Here is an 18775-nt window from a genome sequence, read left to right on the forward strand (position 1 = left end):
CTATGCACAGACGGTGGATTACGTAACTGACTAGCCCGCGCGCACACACACACACACACACAGAAGAAAGAGCGTATCTCCATCTCTTTCTCTCTTCGCCTTCAGTTGCGGTGCGGACCAACCGGCCACCCATTGCAGTACACCTCATCACTTGTCATCATTCGTCTCCATTGAACGTCACTTTTTTCATTCTCTCGCTATCGTGTCCGTTTAAGTCGTATTTCTTATTAATGACCGCTTGTCACTTCTGATTTATTCGACTAATTTGCAGATATGGAGGAAAAGAAAGCGCCGGTTCAAAACCTACTAGACCAGCTTAGCAAAATCAATGAGATGCCGTTGGATTTCGATGCAGTGGCTAAATTGTGAGTTTTCTGAACTTTTTTGTGAAGATCAAGTAATGGAAAGTGTGTAGTTGCCAATTACATTACCTGTCACTCAAATCATCGAAATGATATGGCATGTGACTGAATGCCGCGCATACTTATCACTATCATTTATCACTGTATAGTTATCACCGTTACTAGAACATTGTAAAAATCACCACGAATGTATAAAAGGACCGGAAATAATCTAAATTTTTCAAAAAAAAAAGTTGACCCGGCATACCCTTTACCTTATGCATACATATAATTATGTTGTATAGTAGATTTACGAGAGCGATAAGAAATAATAGTACGCCCTGGGAAACAGGGTTAGAGATTAGTTAGCCGATAAGAGCAAGGCATATTAGCTCAACAGAGTTTTTACAACTGCGCTCCGCCGAAATTCCCATGAAAAAATGTATCTTTTTCTCTGAGTCTCTCAATTTCGCACACAATTTTCTTGGGTTTCGGTAGAGCGCGGTTGTAAGAAGCGTGCCGTACTATTAGTTAGTAGCTGATGACATCTTGATCCCTAATCTATTTGAAATCTGGAAATCTTGAAATCTGCAGAAAACAAAGCATCCGGACGAATCCATTGCACCAAAGCATCCAATCCGTGCTTGTTGAAAAAAAGCAGCAATTATTCCTCTCTCCTCAAATGATCAAAGAAGAATGCGTAGAAAACGAGGAGCGACTGGATAACATGCTCAGAGCAGAAGGAATAACTGATAATCATGATAATGTAAAGCATGAATTCGAATTAGGTGGAGACGATCAGGATGAGTATCGTCGAGAACTGGCGAATGTGAGGAAGAAGTTTGCAGAGAGCATGAAACTGTGTCAAGAGGTTACTTTTGGATGGATAAATGTGTTCAGATTATCAATACGATATTTTCAGAATCGAGCCAACTTCTGCGAAACGGTGAAGTATGTTCTGCATTCTCACGGCGAGTTCCGTCCAATCACCCACTCGGCAATCGAGAAAATGGCTCAAATTGTGTCAAACAAGTTTAGCAAAGTCTCCGAGCTGCTGAAACAGAGTACATGCGAGAGTGTGATCCAGCTTAGAAGACGATATTTCGATGCCAGACGGAAGCGAAGAAACTTCTCAAAATCGTCGACACAGATTCTCAACGACTATTTCGCCGCGCATATCAGCCACCCGTATCCTTCGGAAGAGGTCAAACAGGCGTTGGCTCTGCAGTGTAACATTAGTGTAGCACAGGTAAGCAAGGGTCTGGAGAATAGAACATCTTTTGTTTTGTGAGGCTCTGTTAAACATAAAAATCCGAGCGGGAGGACTCCAAAATCTTTTTTTCACAAGGGAAGTCTTTAGTGACGCGGCTTTCAAAATCAAAAAACTTAGGTACTTTGAACTACGGGAAGTTCATTTCTGTCATCAAAACGGGCTAAATGTCTCTGCGAGCCGAGTTGTGAGCTCTCGAAAAGCTTTTTCACGTGGAATTTCAAATCGGCCGCATCTAGGCCACCTCCATTTGTTTTTTCTAATGGTTCAGCTATGATCCCACCAAGGTTGTTAAAATGAGAACATTTTTGTGTATACTACTTGTCGATTCGGAATTCCATGTAAAAAGATTAACCATATGGAAAGTTTGAGAGCTCATAACTTAGCTTCCAGAGATATTTAGCCGGTTTTGACAGAAAGAATTTTCTCCCGGGAGTCGAAAGTACAGGTAACCAAATTTTTATAGATTGTTTGAAAGCCAGACTTCCGTTATCAGAAAATATGGGTGCATGCGCCGAATGACTGATTTCACCATTCGCTATAATTTTGACTTTCATTTTCATTTTCCAGGTGTCCAACTGGTTCGGAAACAAGAGAATCCGCTACAAGAAAACCATGTCAAAAAACGAAGAGGAACATCGGGAAATCGTAAGAAACACTGCTGGCCGACCATCTGCCAACCCATACAATTTTGGCTTCCCGGGAATGCCTAACCCGTACCAAATGATGATGCCAGGACAACCAATGGCAGTTGGAATGGCTCCATTCAACTTTCCAGTTTATAATCCGGAAATGGTAAGAGAAACAATCTTTCAATTTTAAATTGAATGTTTCAGATGGCGCAGTATCAACAATCTCTTCAAAACAACCGTCGAGACTCGTAACTCCATTCGAATTCTGCTCAATCAGTGATTATATCCGAAGAAAAATTGATTAAAAATTGAAAACGTGTACTTGTTACATTTTTCCTTCCAACGTGTGTCTGTCATAAGTCTCTTGAGCTTCAGTAATAAAAATAATGAAAAATTGTTTCTGACTTTATTACCAAAAAGGAATGATTATCTGAAATTCCAAGAACATGACATTTAAGATACATATCAAAAGAGGATTTAGAAAATGAGACGGTAATTTATATAACTTGATGGATAATCGATAAGATCTCAAAAAAAGAGAGAATTGCTATAAGCTGGATTGTTAGGGGAAGAACTATTAGTGAGCTAGTTTGAGAAAAAAAAACTTTCAAAGTGTGGGAAGTTGAGATAGGAATTAGAGATAAAGAATTATTATTCGAAACTTTAAATGTAAAATACGACACATAACATATTAACAAAGGATTTTGAAAATGAGAGAGTAATTTATAAGGAAGAATTTTGGTAGATAATTAATAAAATAATTGAATACTGAAAAAGATGGAGTTGCTGTCAACTAGATTTTTAGGGGTAGTACCATTACGTGGTCTAGTGCTAGTTGCTTGAAAATCTTACTTTTAAAACAAACGAATACAATTGAATAGTGCGAAGAATATAAGAGAAACAATCGGAACAGTTAGAAACATGAGATTATAGAATACTGGGATGTGAAATCATTCAATGTTCGGTTTTCCAACTTCTACGGTTTTTTCAGAACATCCCGCCAACTCTAATCCAAAACCAACACAACATTTGAGTTCTTGTTTAGTTTCAGCGAAATTCAGAACGAACATCTCACCACCAGGTTGAATAAAACTATATTTAATATCCATGATCTCTTTCCATTCAGCAGGAGTTGGTGGATCAACTACCCAGGTGACTCGTTTCTGCGGGTACTTGAGCCGACCAGGCAACTCTCCCTGATGTTCAGTCCAGTAACGATCCTCGCAATATTCAATCATCTCGTATGTGTAGCTTGGTGGATAGAATTGTGCGATCGGATGTTTTTGACCTTTCTTCTCCGAGTAGAAGTAGAACTGCTCCATGATTTCCAGAAGAAGAGGCGGATCATGTTGTACCGATCTCTCGACACAGCGACGGAAGAAAATGTCATCTACTTCCATGTTATCTATTCCCACTCTTGTCAAGATGAAGTGCTCATGAAACACCGTTTCGGATTCCCCCGATATCTCAATTCCCATAAGTGGCAGGAGCGTCAATGCAAACTTCATCATTCTGTGGGACGCTGAATCATCATCGTTATTGATTTTATAGGCTTTGAATGTAGGATCTAGCTGAAACCATACTGGGAGATGTTTCAAGTCAGACTTCACCCTTTTGTGGGACGCTGAATCCGCATTGTTGTCGATTTTACAGATTTCAAATGCAGGATCTAATTGAAAACCGTCTGGCGCTCCTTTCTTATACCACACTTGGTATTTGTAATTGCCTGCTCTGGGATGATACGACGGGTACGGAACCGATGTTTCAAGTCTTCTCTTCTTTGCCAACAATTCTTCTTGCTTTGCTATTTCATTCCTCATCGCCTGTTCTTGTTCTTTTCTCCACAATTCCGCGTCTTCACAGTCTCGTTTCCATTCCTCTTCTGTAAACTAAAGTTATGAAAGAAGCTTAATGAATCAAATTACCGTCTATTTCTGCTTTATAAGGTAGGTCGTCGTCACTGCATTCACTATCGCTCTCATCTTCCTCTTGCTCTGAAGCAATTCCTTGTCCTTTCGGTGCTCGCTGGTGACCATTAGAGACGGAAGGCGGCAAATCGAGAACAGGAGCAGAGACGGGAACTGGACCGGAAAGAATTTTATCTCCATATTTGAAACATCCATACTTGTATTCCACATTTTTGTCATACACAAAAGGAGGATTTTTAACTCTCCTGTTTGAAGGTACATCAAGATAAAATTGCACGTTTTGAGCCCATGACCATGATTCGAATTGTAACGGTGTTTTAGCGGGAGGAGATTCTTCCTGGGATAACATTTTTCAGAAAAATGTAAAAATTATCTTCTTCAGGTCTTACCTCACTCATGTTTCCTTTTTGAAGCTGGCAGAGTAGTCACAAGTTGCGCAGATGTGTGAAGATTCTGAAAACTGATTTGGATAAGAAGAACGAATGGTTTGTAAAATTAGTAGAGAATAAAAACAAGAGAAAAGCAAGGAGATGTATGTTATAAACAAATTTTTGAAAATTTGAAGAAATAGTTTGGTTTGAAGAATAAACAATAGCTTTTTGAAACAATTGAAAACTGTTATCTGACATTTGAATTTTTAGTATTTAACTATTATATGAGCTATAAAATAATAAAACAGTTTCTCTACCCCTGTCACGGTCTACCACTGTCATAAATGCCTGATGTAGTTCCTTATCAGAAAAAAATATTCAGAGCGGGGTCATAATACTGATAAGAAAAAGCAGAAAAAGGGTCTTAAAATGCGTTTTATGAGCATACGGTGGTTTGAGAGCGGTCAACAATGTATTTTGATTGGTCATCCGCTTTCGGGGGAAATTGAGGGGCAGAAAGAAGTAGTCACCTTGTGACAACTCTGAAGCTATGTAATGAATGAGAAAGAGAGTGTTTCTGTTGTCCTCGAATATTGTGAAATGATGACTAAAAGCTTGAATGTGGTACTGCGGAATTTGGAGGACTTTCACTCAAAAAGTTAAAAATATCCGCAGAAGATCAAAGCTCAAACGTGAAAATAGTGTTTTCAAGGTAATGACAGTCATAGCCTTGAAAATTGTGAAAGCATGACTGAAAGCCATATGTGCTATAAATAGACTTGGAGGACGCATACTCGGAAAGTTGAGAAATTGAATAGAGGAAAGTTGTTTATGAGATGATAGTGTTTCGAAATACAGAAGTTAAGGCCTTGAATTTTGAGACAGCATCAAAGAAAGCCTTGTATGTTCTAGACATCTTTCGAGGACGCATACTCAAAAAAGTTTTAATTAAAATAATCTCCTTAAAGATCAAAGCTCAGAAGTAAGATAGATGGGAAATGTGGGAAAGAGCAAACGTATTATAATCGTTTTCAACTCTGAACTGGGAGAAAGTGATATTCCCATTTTATTAGCTTCAGACAGGAATGCACTGATCATAGAAACACATATTTTTTCATAGTCGCTGATAAATTCTGATGTGTCAGTAAGACTTGCAGCTACCAGGTTTCAAAATGTGTTTACTAATAAAAGGCTCACAGCTTAACTTTTGATATTTGAGATTTCAAAGCTGAGGATAGATAATATAGGAGTAGGAAAACTGAAATGTCAAATGATCATGTAGACTGAAAAATCCTGATGGAAGAAGTTGACCACATCAGGAATTGTTCACAAAGAAAACAATGTAAAATTTTAGTCCGTCAATGATTCCCTTCATAGGTTTGGTCTAAGTCGAAGATAGTCATCGGCTAGTCAAATCATATGTGAAAAGGAGTAACATTTATGTATATTAGCAGACTTTCTAATTTGGATATCTCACAAGACCACAGAAGAAATTGGCATTGTTAGTATCCGGAATTGTTTATATAATGTCTTCGATGTGTACCACATGTCAATGCTCACTGAGACCTTTGACCCTGAGCCCTTTACATCCCCAAAAAATATATATCAAAAAAGTTTTTAAAAAACGAAGAACATCATAATACGATTGTCTTTCCCAGCATGCCAAAGTTGTGGGAAGACGACAAAGGTTCTAAAGCTGAACTCAAAAGAATAATCTTACTACAGTATACCATCAAGCGTTTTTCCAGATCGAATGAACTCACCACCGTAGACCACCGCTAATCTCCTCAACTCTGTCAAACGATGTCGGCAGGCAACTGCCACGAAAACGATAAAATTGTAAAATGAAGGCTCCGCGGAGGCGCCTGGCGCCACATAGGGGAGGCAGCACTCGGCCATCCCCTTCTTTTTAACTCTTTTGATTCTTCTCGTGTCTCTTCAGTTCTCCATTCTTTTCCACCACCGTGGGTCGTTTCTATCGCACGACACTCTCCACAAACGACGTAGTTTGAGTGATTAATTTAGGGACCTCACACAAAGAATACCCTCTCTCCAGAATGAAGATGGAGAAAAAAAAAGAGTGTCGAGCAACAACTCGCATTTCCAAGTGGACAAGGGGTGTGGATGTTAATACATTAAAAGCAGATGAAAACAAAAACGAAAGTCGAGCAAGAAAAAGCTAGGGAAGTCGATCGAGAAGCTTTTGAATTACAGACCCAATTCTCAAAACGAAGCTCAAAACATCTTTCTGACTTTTTTCTCAGTTTGGTTATATTTGAGAAATGAGAAAAAAGTCACAAAAAGAAAAAGTATAAAAATATGGAAAATGAGTAGGAGAGGGGACCAAATAATTAACTTCGTCTGAGCATTAACAAGTAAGTCTTGGGAATGTGACTTATTAGTTATTGAAGAGATTCTCTCAAGGCTTCTGTAAAACATCTGCTTAAGCTTGTACTTATCTGAGAAAAAAGTCCATATAATCTAATATTTTTCCCAATCTCATTCCCCCAATTTTTGGATTTGAACTTTTAGGTTCCACTCAATTCCAATATTGTTGCCTTTCCTGACAGGAAACCAATTTTTCACCATCCCTTTTCCATTCCACCTGGTTTTGTTTTCACTTCTTGTCCATTTTAGTTTCTCCTTTTTTTATCAGTTGTTACACTCCCCCACGTCACAGAACGCTGTTAGCTGACTACTCTGCGTACTTGCTTGTGGCGGTGTTTGCGGAATGTCGATTTACGAGACGACATGCAAATTATTTTTCTATTTCGCAGTTTTTCTCAGCTGTATGAAAGAAGTCTGATGTAATTTTCAACAAATTTGAAAAAAAAAGTTCAGTAATTTTCTGGAAATAATTTTCTGGAAATAATGTATCAGGAATTTAAGACAATTAAAAGGATAAATAATTTTTTTTGGAAAATGAAAAGAGGTATCAGAGTGAAACCAAGTTACTTTCCGAAACGAAAAAAGCATGACATACAGCAGCTGATGGAAAATCGGATTAGCGGATTAGCAAATTTGAATTTTACAGCTACTCTTCATGACAGAATTGACCGAAAAAATAATTGGAATTCAGAGGAAATTTTCAGTTTTTTTTCCAAACTTTCAGTGATAACCAATGATTCCATCAGTCTACAAGCATTGTCGCCGGAGTTCAAATTGGTTTCAGTACTGAATTGCTTTCAGTAAAATGCAGACACTCTATTCAAAAATTCATTTCAGGTTTTTTTTTTTGAAAAGAAACTTATTTTTGACTTTGGAGACAAATCCGAGACAAATGTCGTTACGTTCACAGCGTCCGGCACAGGTGAAGCAATTTTCTCCCGAAAACAAGTTTTTTCAGCAGTGATTTTTGAAAAAGGAGTTTTTGTGAAATTTTCAGCTATAATTTAAGTAAATTGACCATTAGAAGTGATTCTACAGTAAACTTAGTGATAAAAAGTATTTGAAAATTATTTTTGGATCATAAAATTCAAAAAAAGTTCCACCCGGGCCTGCCCTTGGCCCGTTTGTAAAAATACATTGGGATCAGATTGTCCTTGCATCAAATTTATCGGATGATAGTTTTTCAGTGTATGCTTGTCTTTGGCATTGTTATATATGCAAATCCGCCATGTAATTCAACATTCTCGCCGTGATTTATCGTTTATCATCGTCCCACTCTGAAAGTGTACTTGAGTGTCGGAAGTGATAGTTTTTTATATAGATTTTTGTTCCAGATCCGTTGTATCTAAAAAACAATATTGATTGGATCCTCTTGTCGTCTTATATGTAGTTGCACAAATCTAAACAAGAATAAAATCCTCCACAATCATCGTTGCATCTGCCAAATTCATAGAATTCTCTCTTTTTTATTTAAAGACTGTGCAATTTTCAGTGTAATTTTCATATAACTTTATTAAACGTATCCACGAGATAGCAAAAAAGGGCAAAACTATTTTTCTTTTTTTACTACTTCCAAAGGGAAAAATAGTTTTTTACCTTCCTAATTTTGCGTCCTCCAGAATCGGCCCATCAAATATTTCTTTATCTTTTTGTAATCCACTTCGGTTGTATCAGTGGCTCCTTGCCCTTCATATCGAATTAAAATAAATAAATAAATAACGTTTCAATAATTAAGTTTTTCCGTCCGATCAGTGTTCTATTTGAATGACCAACTAATTTACACTGAAAAAAGTTTCTAAAAAATTTTATCACTACATTTTCTACGAATTTATCAGGTAATCTTTCTAGAAATTTGATATAAAAAGCTTGAAATAAAAAAACAATTCCCATGCGTCCTCGTAAATCGACATTCTGCAAACACTAGTACGCAAAAGACCACAGACAAACGCGTCATCTAATAGGGTGCAGTTCACACAGAATAGAAGAGAGACAATGCAAAAAAGATGAATACAGCAAGGATTGAGTTTGAATAAACATCAGAGCCAATTTATATCAGAGTCGATTAGGGGTACCATTGTTACCAACTGGAAAACCGAAGAAGAGAGAAAACAAGACCGAAAAAGTGAAAAGATTATTTAAAAAAGCAGTTTCAAAAGATGGGAATGAAATAAACTTTTGTTTTGAACCCACTTGAACTTCCAGACAGTTAAAGTATGGTAGCCCGTTCAGTGTATGCAACCATGATATGAAATATACAGGATGAATAGAATATTTTAGGATTTTCTAGTCTTCAAAAGTTATTTTTCGAAATGACACGAACTAACAAACTTGAAAACACATTAAATGGATTTTTCATTCTTTATCTTTATTTTACACGCTTGTTTACTTGTGTTAATTGTGTCAATCAAAACTGAATATCATTCATTTTTCTACTGGTTTGTTTCTCGTTCTTCCGCTCGATTTCCCGGTCGACACCGGCGCAACGCCGCGGCAAAATGTGTTCATGAAGATAGGAAACGCGTGCCGTCGATAGCTCAGTTGGTAGAGCGGAGGACTGTAGAGTCAGTGGGTATCCTTAGGTCGCTGGTTCGAATCCGGCTCGACGGATTTCTTTTTGGTTTTCTATTGTGAGAAGGAACAACTAGTTAGTGTAGACTTCATTAATTTGTTTTCAAAAGGACCTTATACTATAAGCTTGCAGGCCATTTTTGAGATGTACATCAAGTCTCACAACCAGATATCTGACTCTGTCCGTCACCATCTCTGAACATGTTTTTTGTTGCTGTAACTTGTTATCCCTGTGGATACATTAAAGAAAAACACATTTGTTAACAAGTAATTCATTCCATCCAGAAAACCAACACAATGGAGGATATGAATATCAAGATCTTGAATTAGAAGTTAGCACGGCCACGTGGGCAGTTGAAGATTCCCATGCAGATCTCGGCACAGCAAGCCATGATCTCGACGCAAATGCAAACTGGGATGCAGTAGAATCGAGTTTCCTTCGGTGGTTCTGGCTCTTCTTGTTGGAATGTCTCGAATCTGTAATATGGAAATATGAAATGAGAAAATTAACTTTTTAGACATTTTTACACACAAAACTTCTGAAAACCGTATTACTTGAAAACAAAACCGGTTTCTTTTTCCATATTCCTTCAAAAGACGATTTGATTGGAAAACTTACGGAGATTGAGGTTGCGGTTGAGTAGTATGAACTTCTCCTGGAATCTGCTCGTAGCTCGACATTCTCTCACAAGCTGGTGGAAGGTGAAATAAATCCAAAAATGTGCACAGCTCGGGCAGAAGGGTCGTATTGTTTCCTGGCGACCGTTGCCATTTTCCATATAAAATCTGAGCAACGGGGACAAATGTAAATCTGGGAAAGTGGTTGAGAGCTCTTACAACACGACTTTTTTCCTGTTAGTAACACAAAAAGGAGAAAAGCTCGCATAAAACAAGTGTTGAATGTGGGAAAAAAACTTGGGAGAATGACGTGGGCGCCTGAAGCTACATCATGGGAGTTTTGATCTGGGAAATGGGGAAATTCAGGTGTGTTGAAAGTATCCGCATTCTCTTTAACATCCAATACCGTAAAAACTCAAATAGAAGTGCACCCGTTAGCGAGAGTTTGGAGCCCTATATCTCAACTTTATTTTTTAGTGAAAAAACTTTGATAGCAATCAAAGTTTTTTTCACTAAAAAATATTTAATAATTATTCAGCTATATTTTGTCAGTTGACAATTTTTTGATATCTCCTTCAAGAAAAAAGATATACCACATCAAGTAGACTTTTCTGGGGTCACCTCCGTTAGGGGTTTTGCGGTAACTAAATGATCCCACGCCTGGAATGGATTACCGCTGGTTTTCGTTGTCAGACCTGCTATATGTGTAGATGGGAACATGAGGATAGTCACCTATTTTCAATGTCAGATCGGTGGTTTCTAGATAGACGACTGAAAGTCAATTCTGAAGTTAGAAACACTTTTGGTACTTTTTGTGAAACTCATATCAGCTGGAAACTATAAATGCATTCCTTGAAATCGGAAAAAGAGGCGCACCTAGAGGTTTCTGTTTACAGCGGCATATGTTGGTTCGCAAAGAGAATGTCAAAAAGTTCCTAACCGACAAAACATAGCTGAATATTAATGGAATGTTTCTTCAGTTGTGAAACATTTCCAATTTTTAAAGACAGCCAAGATAGGATGCTTCAAACTCTTGCTCGTGGTGTGCCTCTATTAAAAGATTTACGATATGTTGTGTTGTTATAATCTGGAAAGAAAAAGTAAAAACACAACACCATTTTTACATAAAACAAATTTATATCAAATAAAATGGTGAGAAAAATTTAGAGAAAAAGATAAAAGAAATTGACATTTGGATTGGGCGCAGTTTTGGGGACGGTGGCGGTGAAGAAGATTATTGCTGTTTGTCGGCGCTCGGAGTCGATAACTGAAACAAAAATTGATTAACTAATACAGTTATAAAATTGTTTTAAAACTTACTTGTCCATCATAGTCTCTTTTTCGCGAAACTGGCGGATTTGTCGATGACCTTTCTGTCTCCATGGCAGCAAGATATGGGTGAAGAGCAAGGGCGAACATCTTGATAAGAAGGTAAACTCGAAGTTTCTCCGTGTCTTTTGCCTTTTTTCCTTTTTTGATGGACGCCAACGCCAAATCGGTGAGTTGCTTGTTTGAGAAACGGGGAGTTGGAGTTGGATGCATCTTAAAGTCATTTTTTGAATAAGAAGTCACAAAAATTAAATGAACACTTGAATCGTCGAACGAAACATAGGGGAAAACAAGTCATGAGTGGACATCACAAAATCGGACCATTGAATTAATACGTATGGTCGTAATACACGAAATCAAACAAAAACAAACTGCACGCGCAACGACACTCCGCACTAACGCGTCCCCTACCCGTGTACACTCCTTTCCCTTTACCGTATGTCCAGGAGCAGTTTTGCATCACCACTCATTCACAGCCATCTTCACATTGTTCGAATTGTTTTCATTTTACTCTAATTTGGCTCTTACTACTTCCCATTAGTTGTTTTGGAGGACATGTGTTTTGAGGCCGGCGGGTAAACGGTTGACGTTTCAGAATTTTAGTTAACAAAATATAATTTAAATAGTGTTATTTAGGTTTCAAATAATTTGAGCAAAATGCAGTCTCAACAAAGCGCGTTTGCATAGGTTCACCATGAAAAATCGTGCTTTTTCAGTTTGTTTCTTCTCTTATCTTTTGTTTTCCTGTATTTTGTCGTGATAATCAAAATGATCATCACACACTGAATCAGTACCGCTTCTACGACAAGTCGGCCATTGGATTTGACGAGGCCGGAGCTCTTGCTGATTTTACTCGAATTCCACAGGGTGCTACCATCTTGAGGGGAACATGTCGGTTCCTTCTCTGTCGTCACATCTGATGCCGACGAAGCCGCTCATGTTATTTTCCAGGTGAAGATCCTTATCCGTCCATTCTACTCCAACCAACCAATCCACGGAGTTCTCATTGTTTCTCGCATCCTTTCGGACCCATCACGCAACAAACAATGGCTCGGGGACGTCAAGTTTTGGCGGATCGTATTATCAGTATGAGAACCCAACTCAAGGACTTGCTCGCCAAGGAAGGTTCCACCCGCAACTGGGAGCATATCAGTATTCGAATTGGAATGTTCTGCTTTTTCGGCATCCGCCAACAACAAGTCGAGAGACTCATCAAGGAGCACTCTGTCTATTTGACCAAGGGCGGACGTATCTCTGTTGCTGGTATCTCTTCGAACAACGTCGCCTACCTGGCCCATGCTCTCCACCAAGTCACCAAGTAAATTGGCGCTGTATTCCTTCTTCCCATCTAACTTATTCTATCTGTCATAATAGAATGTTGATTACTTTGTATTTCTGGTTTTCTTATTCTCCGTGTTAAATGACACTACGGTTTATTGTATTTTTAGCTTCTGTTTATTCTGTTTATTTATTTTAATTCGATATGAAGGGCAAGGAGCCACTGATACAACCGAAGTGGATTCAAAAAGATAAATAAATATTTGATGGGCCGATTCTGGAGGACGCAAAATTAGGTGGTAAAAAACTATTTTTCCCTTTGGAAATAGTAAAAAAAAGAGAAAAATAGTTTTGCCCTTTTTTTGCTACCTCGTGAATAGGCCAAAAACAAGAGAGGGAGGGGGGAGACAAGTAGAAACATTAATAGTTGAGGGGAGAAAGAGTTAGATACTTAGACAAATCAACATGTTTCAAGTTAGTTTTAAACGAACGGGAGGAAGATTTAACCGGGAAAGAAGAAACGGGTAGAGAATTCCAACAGTTTAAAGTACGGTTGGACAAGAACTGGGAGCTGGATTTGTTACTATTTTTGATATTACAACGCAAATAAAATGGGTGTCTTCTTAGAGATTTAACAGATGGAATAAATGTAAATAAGGCATTTGCACAATAGATCTCTCTGCTGATAATTGATTTATATATAAATACCAAATCGAAAACTAATCTTCTGAGCTCCAGAGAGTCCAGTCCACATATATCCAGAGCGTTGAAATAGGATGTATATTCTATTCCAAATTTTTTGAAAATTCGATGAACAAATGACTTCTGAATAGATTCAATCTTCCGAATGTGAAGTTTGAGATAGGGCGAGAAAATGGTACATCCATACTCCAAGATAGGTCGAACATATATAATATAACATCTAATAAACACTTCCATAGTCGAATTCTTGAGAATATTGAAAAGCATATTCACTCTGAATTGAGATCTCCTTAGAATAATGTTGACATGATGTGTGAAAGAAAGGTCGTCCGAAAAGAATATTCCCAGATCTCGAATATGCCTTACAAAAGGGAGTTTCAAACCCGAAATATGGAAATCCGGGGAAGATTTGCTTTTAAGGTTGCGTGTCGAGTGTTTGAACGCAATAACTTCACATTTGTTTGGTGCGACTGTCATTTGCCACTGGGAGCACCAATCGGATATAATAGCTAAATCATTCTGCAATAAATTGGCATGCGGAGAGAAGAGTTTTAGATCATCCGCGAACATTAATATATTGGATTCCACGTTGTCACTAATATCGTTGATGTATAGGAGGAAGAGAAGAGGACCAAGGACAGAGCCTTGTGGCACTCCACTAATAACATCCATAGGTTTCGAGTAAATTCCATTTAGAGAAATTACCTGATTACGATTAGTCAGAAACGTGGATAACCAACGAAGAAGGTTTCCTTGAACACCATATCCTTCGAGTTTGGTCAATAATTTGTTGTGCGGTACTTAGTCAAACGCTTTACTGAAGTCTATATAGATGGCAAAGTTGGCTTTGTGCCTTTCCAGATCTTGTAATAGAGAGCCTTGATAATGAATAAGTTGAGATTCGCAACTTCGGTAAGCGCGAAAACCGTATTGACTCCCATTCAATAGGCCGTTGACATTCAGGTGTTGGACCAAAACTCTTCTAAGAATGGTTTCCATAGTTTTACAGACACTGGACGTAAGTGCAATTGGCCTGTAGTTGTTACAGTCTGATCTAAGACCTTTTTTGTGCAACGGTACAACAATGGCTTTTTTCCAGATATGAGGTATGTTGCCAGTTGACAGTGATTTGTTGTAAATTAGAGTGAGTGGGAACGCGATGGCGGTGGCAACTCTCTTCAGAAATATAGCAGGAATCTGGTCCGGAGTTCGATTATGTCTGGGCTTGAGCTTTGCCATCACGGCTTCCACTATATACGGTTCGAATTCGTAGCCATCGATAATAGAGTTGGACCTTGGTTTGAAGAATGGAACATTGCCATCATCATGCGTAAACACTTCCGAAAACCTGTCAGCAAACAGCTCCGCTTTGGTTATGTCATCACAGATAATTTCGCCATTGTTCTTGATGATACCGACCTCATGAAACGGTTTCATGTGGTCTTTCATAAATCTGAAGAAGGTTTTAGATGAACCAGTAGTAAGCTTTTTCTCGAGTTCCGATGTATCATAATCAGTGAGGGATTTTTTCAATAACGCACTAATGGCCTTGTAACGTTCAGTGTTACCCTCATTCCTCCATATGCTTGCCACTATTTTTTCAAAGAATGTGAGAATAAATAAGTTTGGTATAAAAAATTGATCATTGTAAATCCGGAAAAACGCTGGTTCCAAATATATATATTCAGTTTTTCCCTCGAGGCCTGGTATTCCAGAAAAACGAGGTCAAAGTTTTTTAACGAGAGTTTGGACCAATTTTCAAGATATAAACTTTTTAAAACAATAAAGACGAAAAACATTTTCCGAGTACTTCATCACTTTTCGAACATTAAATGATGGACAAATTTTTGAAATTTTTCGAAAAATTATTTGTTTAAAAAGTAGTTGTTTTTATTTGAAATTAATAGAACATTATTCGAATCTTGAAAAAGTGAGAAAGACCTGGTTAGAGAATCTTAAAAGTTTATTACAAAAAATGCAAATAAAATTTAGCGTGAATGAGGACCGAACCCACACCCTTCCTCACGCCACACCGTCTCACTACCACCAACACCACGCTGCCGATATTTTTAACACGTCGGTAAGGTAGTGGTCCAAACTTTGACCTCGTTTTTCTCGATTGCCAGGTCTCGAGGGCAAAAACTGAATATATATTTGGAATCAGCGTTTTCCCAGCTTTCCAAAAATATAGGTCACGAGAACACTATTCATAAGGAAGGACGGCGAGACGCAGAGAAACGAACAGTGTCAGTGAGGGACGTGGCCGAGTTTTGGAGGAATAGTATTTTGAGGCCGGCGGGAAAACGCTGGCCGTGCGAGTCGTTTTTCTATCATTCCCGTTTTTTGTCTTTATTAATTTTCTTTTTCTTCTCTTTCCCCCGTTTGTTTTTGCGCGACTTCTGATCGAATTGGTCGATTTTCTTCACACCAATCTTTATTTTATTTGTCCTCGAATATATTAATTTTTAGGTTAAATCGACCACTTTGCTGCCATGGACCATCGTTTTGGTCTGACGTTCGATCAATGTTGGGATTTGAGGGCTGCCTCATTGAGGAAAGAGGTAAATCCGGATGACCTATACCGAATCGTGCTTCAAAAACCACTGCTCCATAAGATTGGAATCTTCGAGGAGGGTGAGCGGAACGATCCGGAAGGATTTGACAATAGTGACGGAGAACTGAGTAGCGATGAGGATTTTGATGTGGAGCAAGATTTGAGGAATTCTCCAGCTGAGGATTTGGATTCTGATCGAGATGAAGACTCAGATGAGGACTCAGATGAGGACTCAGATGAGGACTCAGATGAGGACTCAGATGAAGACTCAGATGAGGACTCTAATGAGGACTCTAATGAGGACTCAGATGATAACGCGAATGAAAATGGCTCTCAGAATATGGATAACGAAGGACAAAAAATTGAAGCTGAGAATATATTGATTGGAGCTCAACATGATTCTGGAATGAGACAAGAAGAGAATCCACGTAACTATCTGAACATAGAGCAAGGATCTTCGGGAACTCCCAATGTCCAAAAGCACTCTATGAAAGGAATCCCACGTGATTCGGGTTTGGCGAGAAAACGAGAGATATCGCTTGTGAGTTGAATTTTGGTTTTATTTAGAGTCGAAACTGATGAGAAATTAGAGATTTATTGATATTATTACAGGAGCGTCGGCGACAAATTCAAAGTGACTCGGATGATGATGAAACATCAGTAAAGACTGTCGAAGAATTGTCATTTGATGATCCTACTGCAAGTAATACTGCTCAACAAGTCTCTGCAACTGAAAACATCGGTGTTTCGTTCGACAGTGCATCATCAATAAATACCACTGGAAATGCAATCTCGACACCAAATCAGCCAACTCATGAAGAAACTGGTCATGGACAAGACCGTCATCCTCGCAATATTCTGGCCACCGAGTCTGGATCATCTGGAAGCACCGGTGCCAACAAGCAATTAGATGAATCACCAGCGGAACGAAAAGCTCGCTTTGTCAAAATGCGCGAGGCTTATCTTGTGAGTTCAATTTTTCGTTTTATTTAGTGTTGAAACTAATGAGGAGTGAGGATATTATCGATATTATTACAGAAACGCCAACGACAATACGATAGTGATTCGGACGATGATGAGCCAACAGCCAAAATATCCAAGCAAGTCGTTGGATTGGATGATTCGACAGCTAGCAGTGATACTCAGAAAGCTACTCAAAACAACGAGATACCACAAGGATCGTCGCACAGTGCAATCGGTCGTGAAGACCAACAAGAGAATGGAAATAGTTTCGCTGAGCAAGAACTCAGTGAAATGGCTGACGTATGTGCAATTAAATATATATTTGTTACAATCTTATTGATTGAATGATTACAGGAGCCAGCAGGTTCGCCACAAACCAGCCAATCAAGTGACGACGGAAAAGACTTCGGAATAAAGTCGAAGAACAACGAGTGATTCGAAAGACTCAACTACTTTCGACAAGACTTCTCAAATTTTTTGAATTTTTACCATTTTTAATAATTTTACCATTTTAATAGTTCCCCATTTTTAATAGTACACAACGGGTTTTGTCCATAACGGTTTTTTCCCCGAATTTCTGAGAATGAAGTTTCAGATGTTTTGAATTTTTTGAATTTCTCTTCTTTACATATGTTGCGGTTTTTAGACAGACAAAAGCATTCAAAAGACGTTTAATTTTTCCAAAACGTTTTCTTATTCCCTGCATAACTAAAAATAAAAAGAATTCACTTTTCTCGTGGTATCTACTCGGAGCTTATCATTAAACCTACACAACCTATGTTTATTAATCACAATGGATTTGAAGTGAGCTCCACATTCATAAGGCTTGTTTTTTTCTTAAAATTTCAAAGAAAAATAATGCATGTGATATGAAACATTGAGTACGTGGATGAGCTGGTATCTTCCTAAAAAAAGGCGTCACATACCGATAGTTGAAATTTGGGTTTCAAGTGATTTCACTACATTTAGTTTCTTTCCATCTTCCGTATTTTACATGTTGTCATGAAAAATCGTTCATTTTCCTTTTTTTCCCTCTTACCGAAAAGGTTTTCTTGTTTTTTTTTTCAAAATAGCTTTTCTTCATAGTTAGTCATTTTAAACCATATAGCTTTTTTAGTTGATCATTTTTTAGTTGGACCCCTCTCTGGCTTACTGTAGCTCATAGAGACTCAGTGATGTTCGGTGTATTAGGCTGAGTCATAAGTTTCTTTCTTTTTTGAGATGATTTTTGACACGCGATTTCTCGAAAGCTAATAACTCACATAATGAGAAATATAATTGGTCAGTTCTTATAACTCATTGTGATTCTATCTGTGACTTGACGTCCGCCATCTGCTCAATCTCAGCCGTAGACAAGTCAAAACACTTGAGGAACCCTTTTTTGGTACAATTTTTCGAATTCATTTTTTTCCTATAAAATTTTGGCGAGAATGTGTGAGTCATTCGGAATTAAAACAAGCAAGAACAATTATGTATAAAAAACTAATAAAGATATTTGAACTAAACAACGATGGTTTAATGCGGGTCTTTAAAGAAAGGTGACCATAAGCCATTTAGAGAGGTGCGAGTATTTTCGATTTTTCTTTAACGCTAGATAAAAATATCAGTGGAAATGTTTATTATTGAATAGAGTAGACATTGATGTTTTTAAATTTACTTTGTTTCGGATATTCACACCATTTGTCTTTTTTCGCAAGAAGCCCGAAGTCAACATCATCAAATTCACGTGATTTTTGAGTTTGATGAAGCCTTCTGCTCGTACTTTTGAATCAATCCACTAGATCTTTTGCACAATTTTAGAGTAATGTATCTACTGTTGATTACTTGTAACAG

At 38.0% G+C, this 18775-nt stretch overlaps 6 protein-coding genes across 6 annotated transcripts; 3 read left to right on the forward strand and 3 right to left on the reverse strand.

The window, feature by feature from the left end:
• Positions 1–273: 273 nt before the first annotated feature.
• Positions 274–2433, forward strand: GCK72_025423 (uncharacterized protein; the record flags this gene model as incomplete). The annotated part of the gene is made up of 4 exons (XM_003103676.2): positions 274–365; positions 936–1212; positions 1264–1590; positions 2182–2433. 4 exons carry the CDS (start codon positions 274–276, stop codon positions 2431–2433), a joined length of 948 nt encoding a protein of 315 aa, XP_003103724.2.
• Positions 2434–3193: 760 nt separating this feature from the next.
• On the reverse strand, positions 3194–4520 carry GCK72_025424 (uncharacterized protein; the record flags this gene model as incomplete). Its single annotated transcript, XM_003103705.2, has 2 exons — positions 3194–4125; positions 4169–4520. 2 exons carry the CDS (start codon positions 4518–4520, stop codon positions 3194–3196), a joined length of 1284 nt encoding a protein of 427 aa, XP_003103753.2.
• A 5304-nt stretch (positions 4521–9824) lies between these two features.
• On the reverse strand, positions 9825–10179 carry GCK72_025425 (uncharacterized protein; the record flags this gene model as incomplete). Its single annotated transcript, XM_003103617.2, has 2 exons — positions 9825–9975; positions 10118–10179. The coding sequence occupies 2 exons, from the start codon at positions 10177–10179 to the stop codon at positions 9825–9827; spliced, it is 213 nt and encodes a 70-aa protein (XP_003103665.2).
• A 1171-nt stretch (positions 10180–11350) lies between these two features.
• Positions 11351–11658, reverse strand: GCK72_025426 (uncharacterized protein; the record flags this gene model as incomplete). The annotated part of the gene is made up of 2 exons (XM_003103707.2): positions 11351–11383; positions 11437–11658. The coding sequence occupies 2 exons, from the start codon at positions 11656–11658 to the stop codon at positions 11351–11353; spliced, it is 255 nt and encodes an 84-aa protein (XP_003103755.2).
• Positions 11659–12491: 833 nt separating this feature from the next.
• On the forward strand, positions 12492–12767 carry GCK72_025427 (uncharacterized protein; the record flags this gene model as incomplete). The annotated part of the gene is made up of 1 exon (XM_053736336.1): positions 12492–12767. One exon carries the CDS (start codon positions 12492–12494, stop codon positions 12765–12767), a length of 276 nt encoding a protein of 91 aa, XP_053579902.1.
• A 3150-nt stretch (positions 12768–15917) lies between these two features.
• On the forward strand, positions 15918–17377 carry GCK72_025428 (uncharacterized protein; the record flags this gene model as incomplete). Its single annotated transcript, XM_003103699.2, has 4 exons — positions 15918–16520; positions 16592–16945; positions 17018–17242; positions 17297–17377. 4 exons carry the CDS (start codon positions 15918–15920, stop codon positions 17375–17377), a joined length of 1263 nt encoding a protein of 420 aa, XP_003103747.2.
• Positions 17378–18775: the final 1398 nt, after the last annotated feature.

The sequence above is a fragment of the Caenorhabditis remanei genome, chromosome X, assembly GCF_010183535.1.
Source record: "Caenorhabditis remanei strain PX506 chromosome X, whole genome shotgun sequence".
NCBI lineage: Eukaryota > Metazoa > Nematoda > Chromadorea > Rhabditida > Rhabditidae > Caenorhabditis > Caenorhabditis remanei.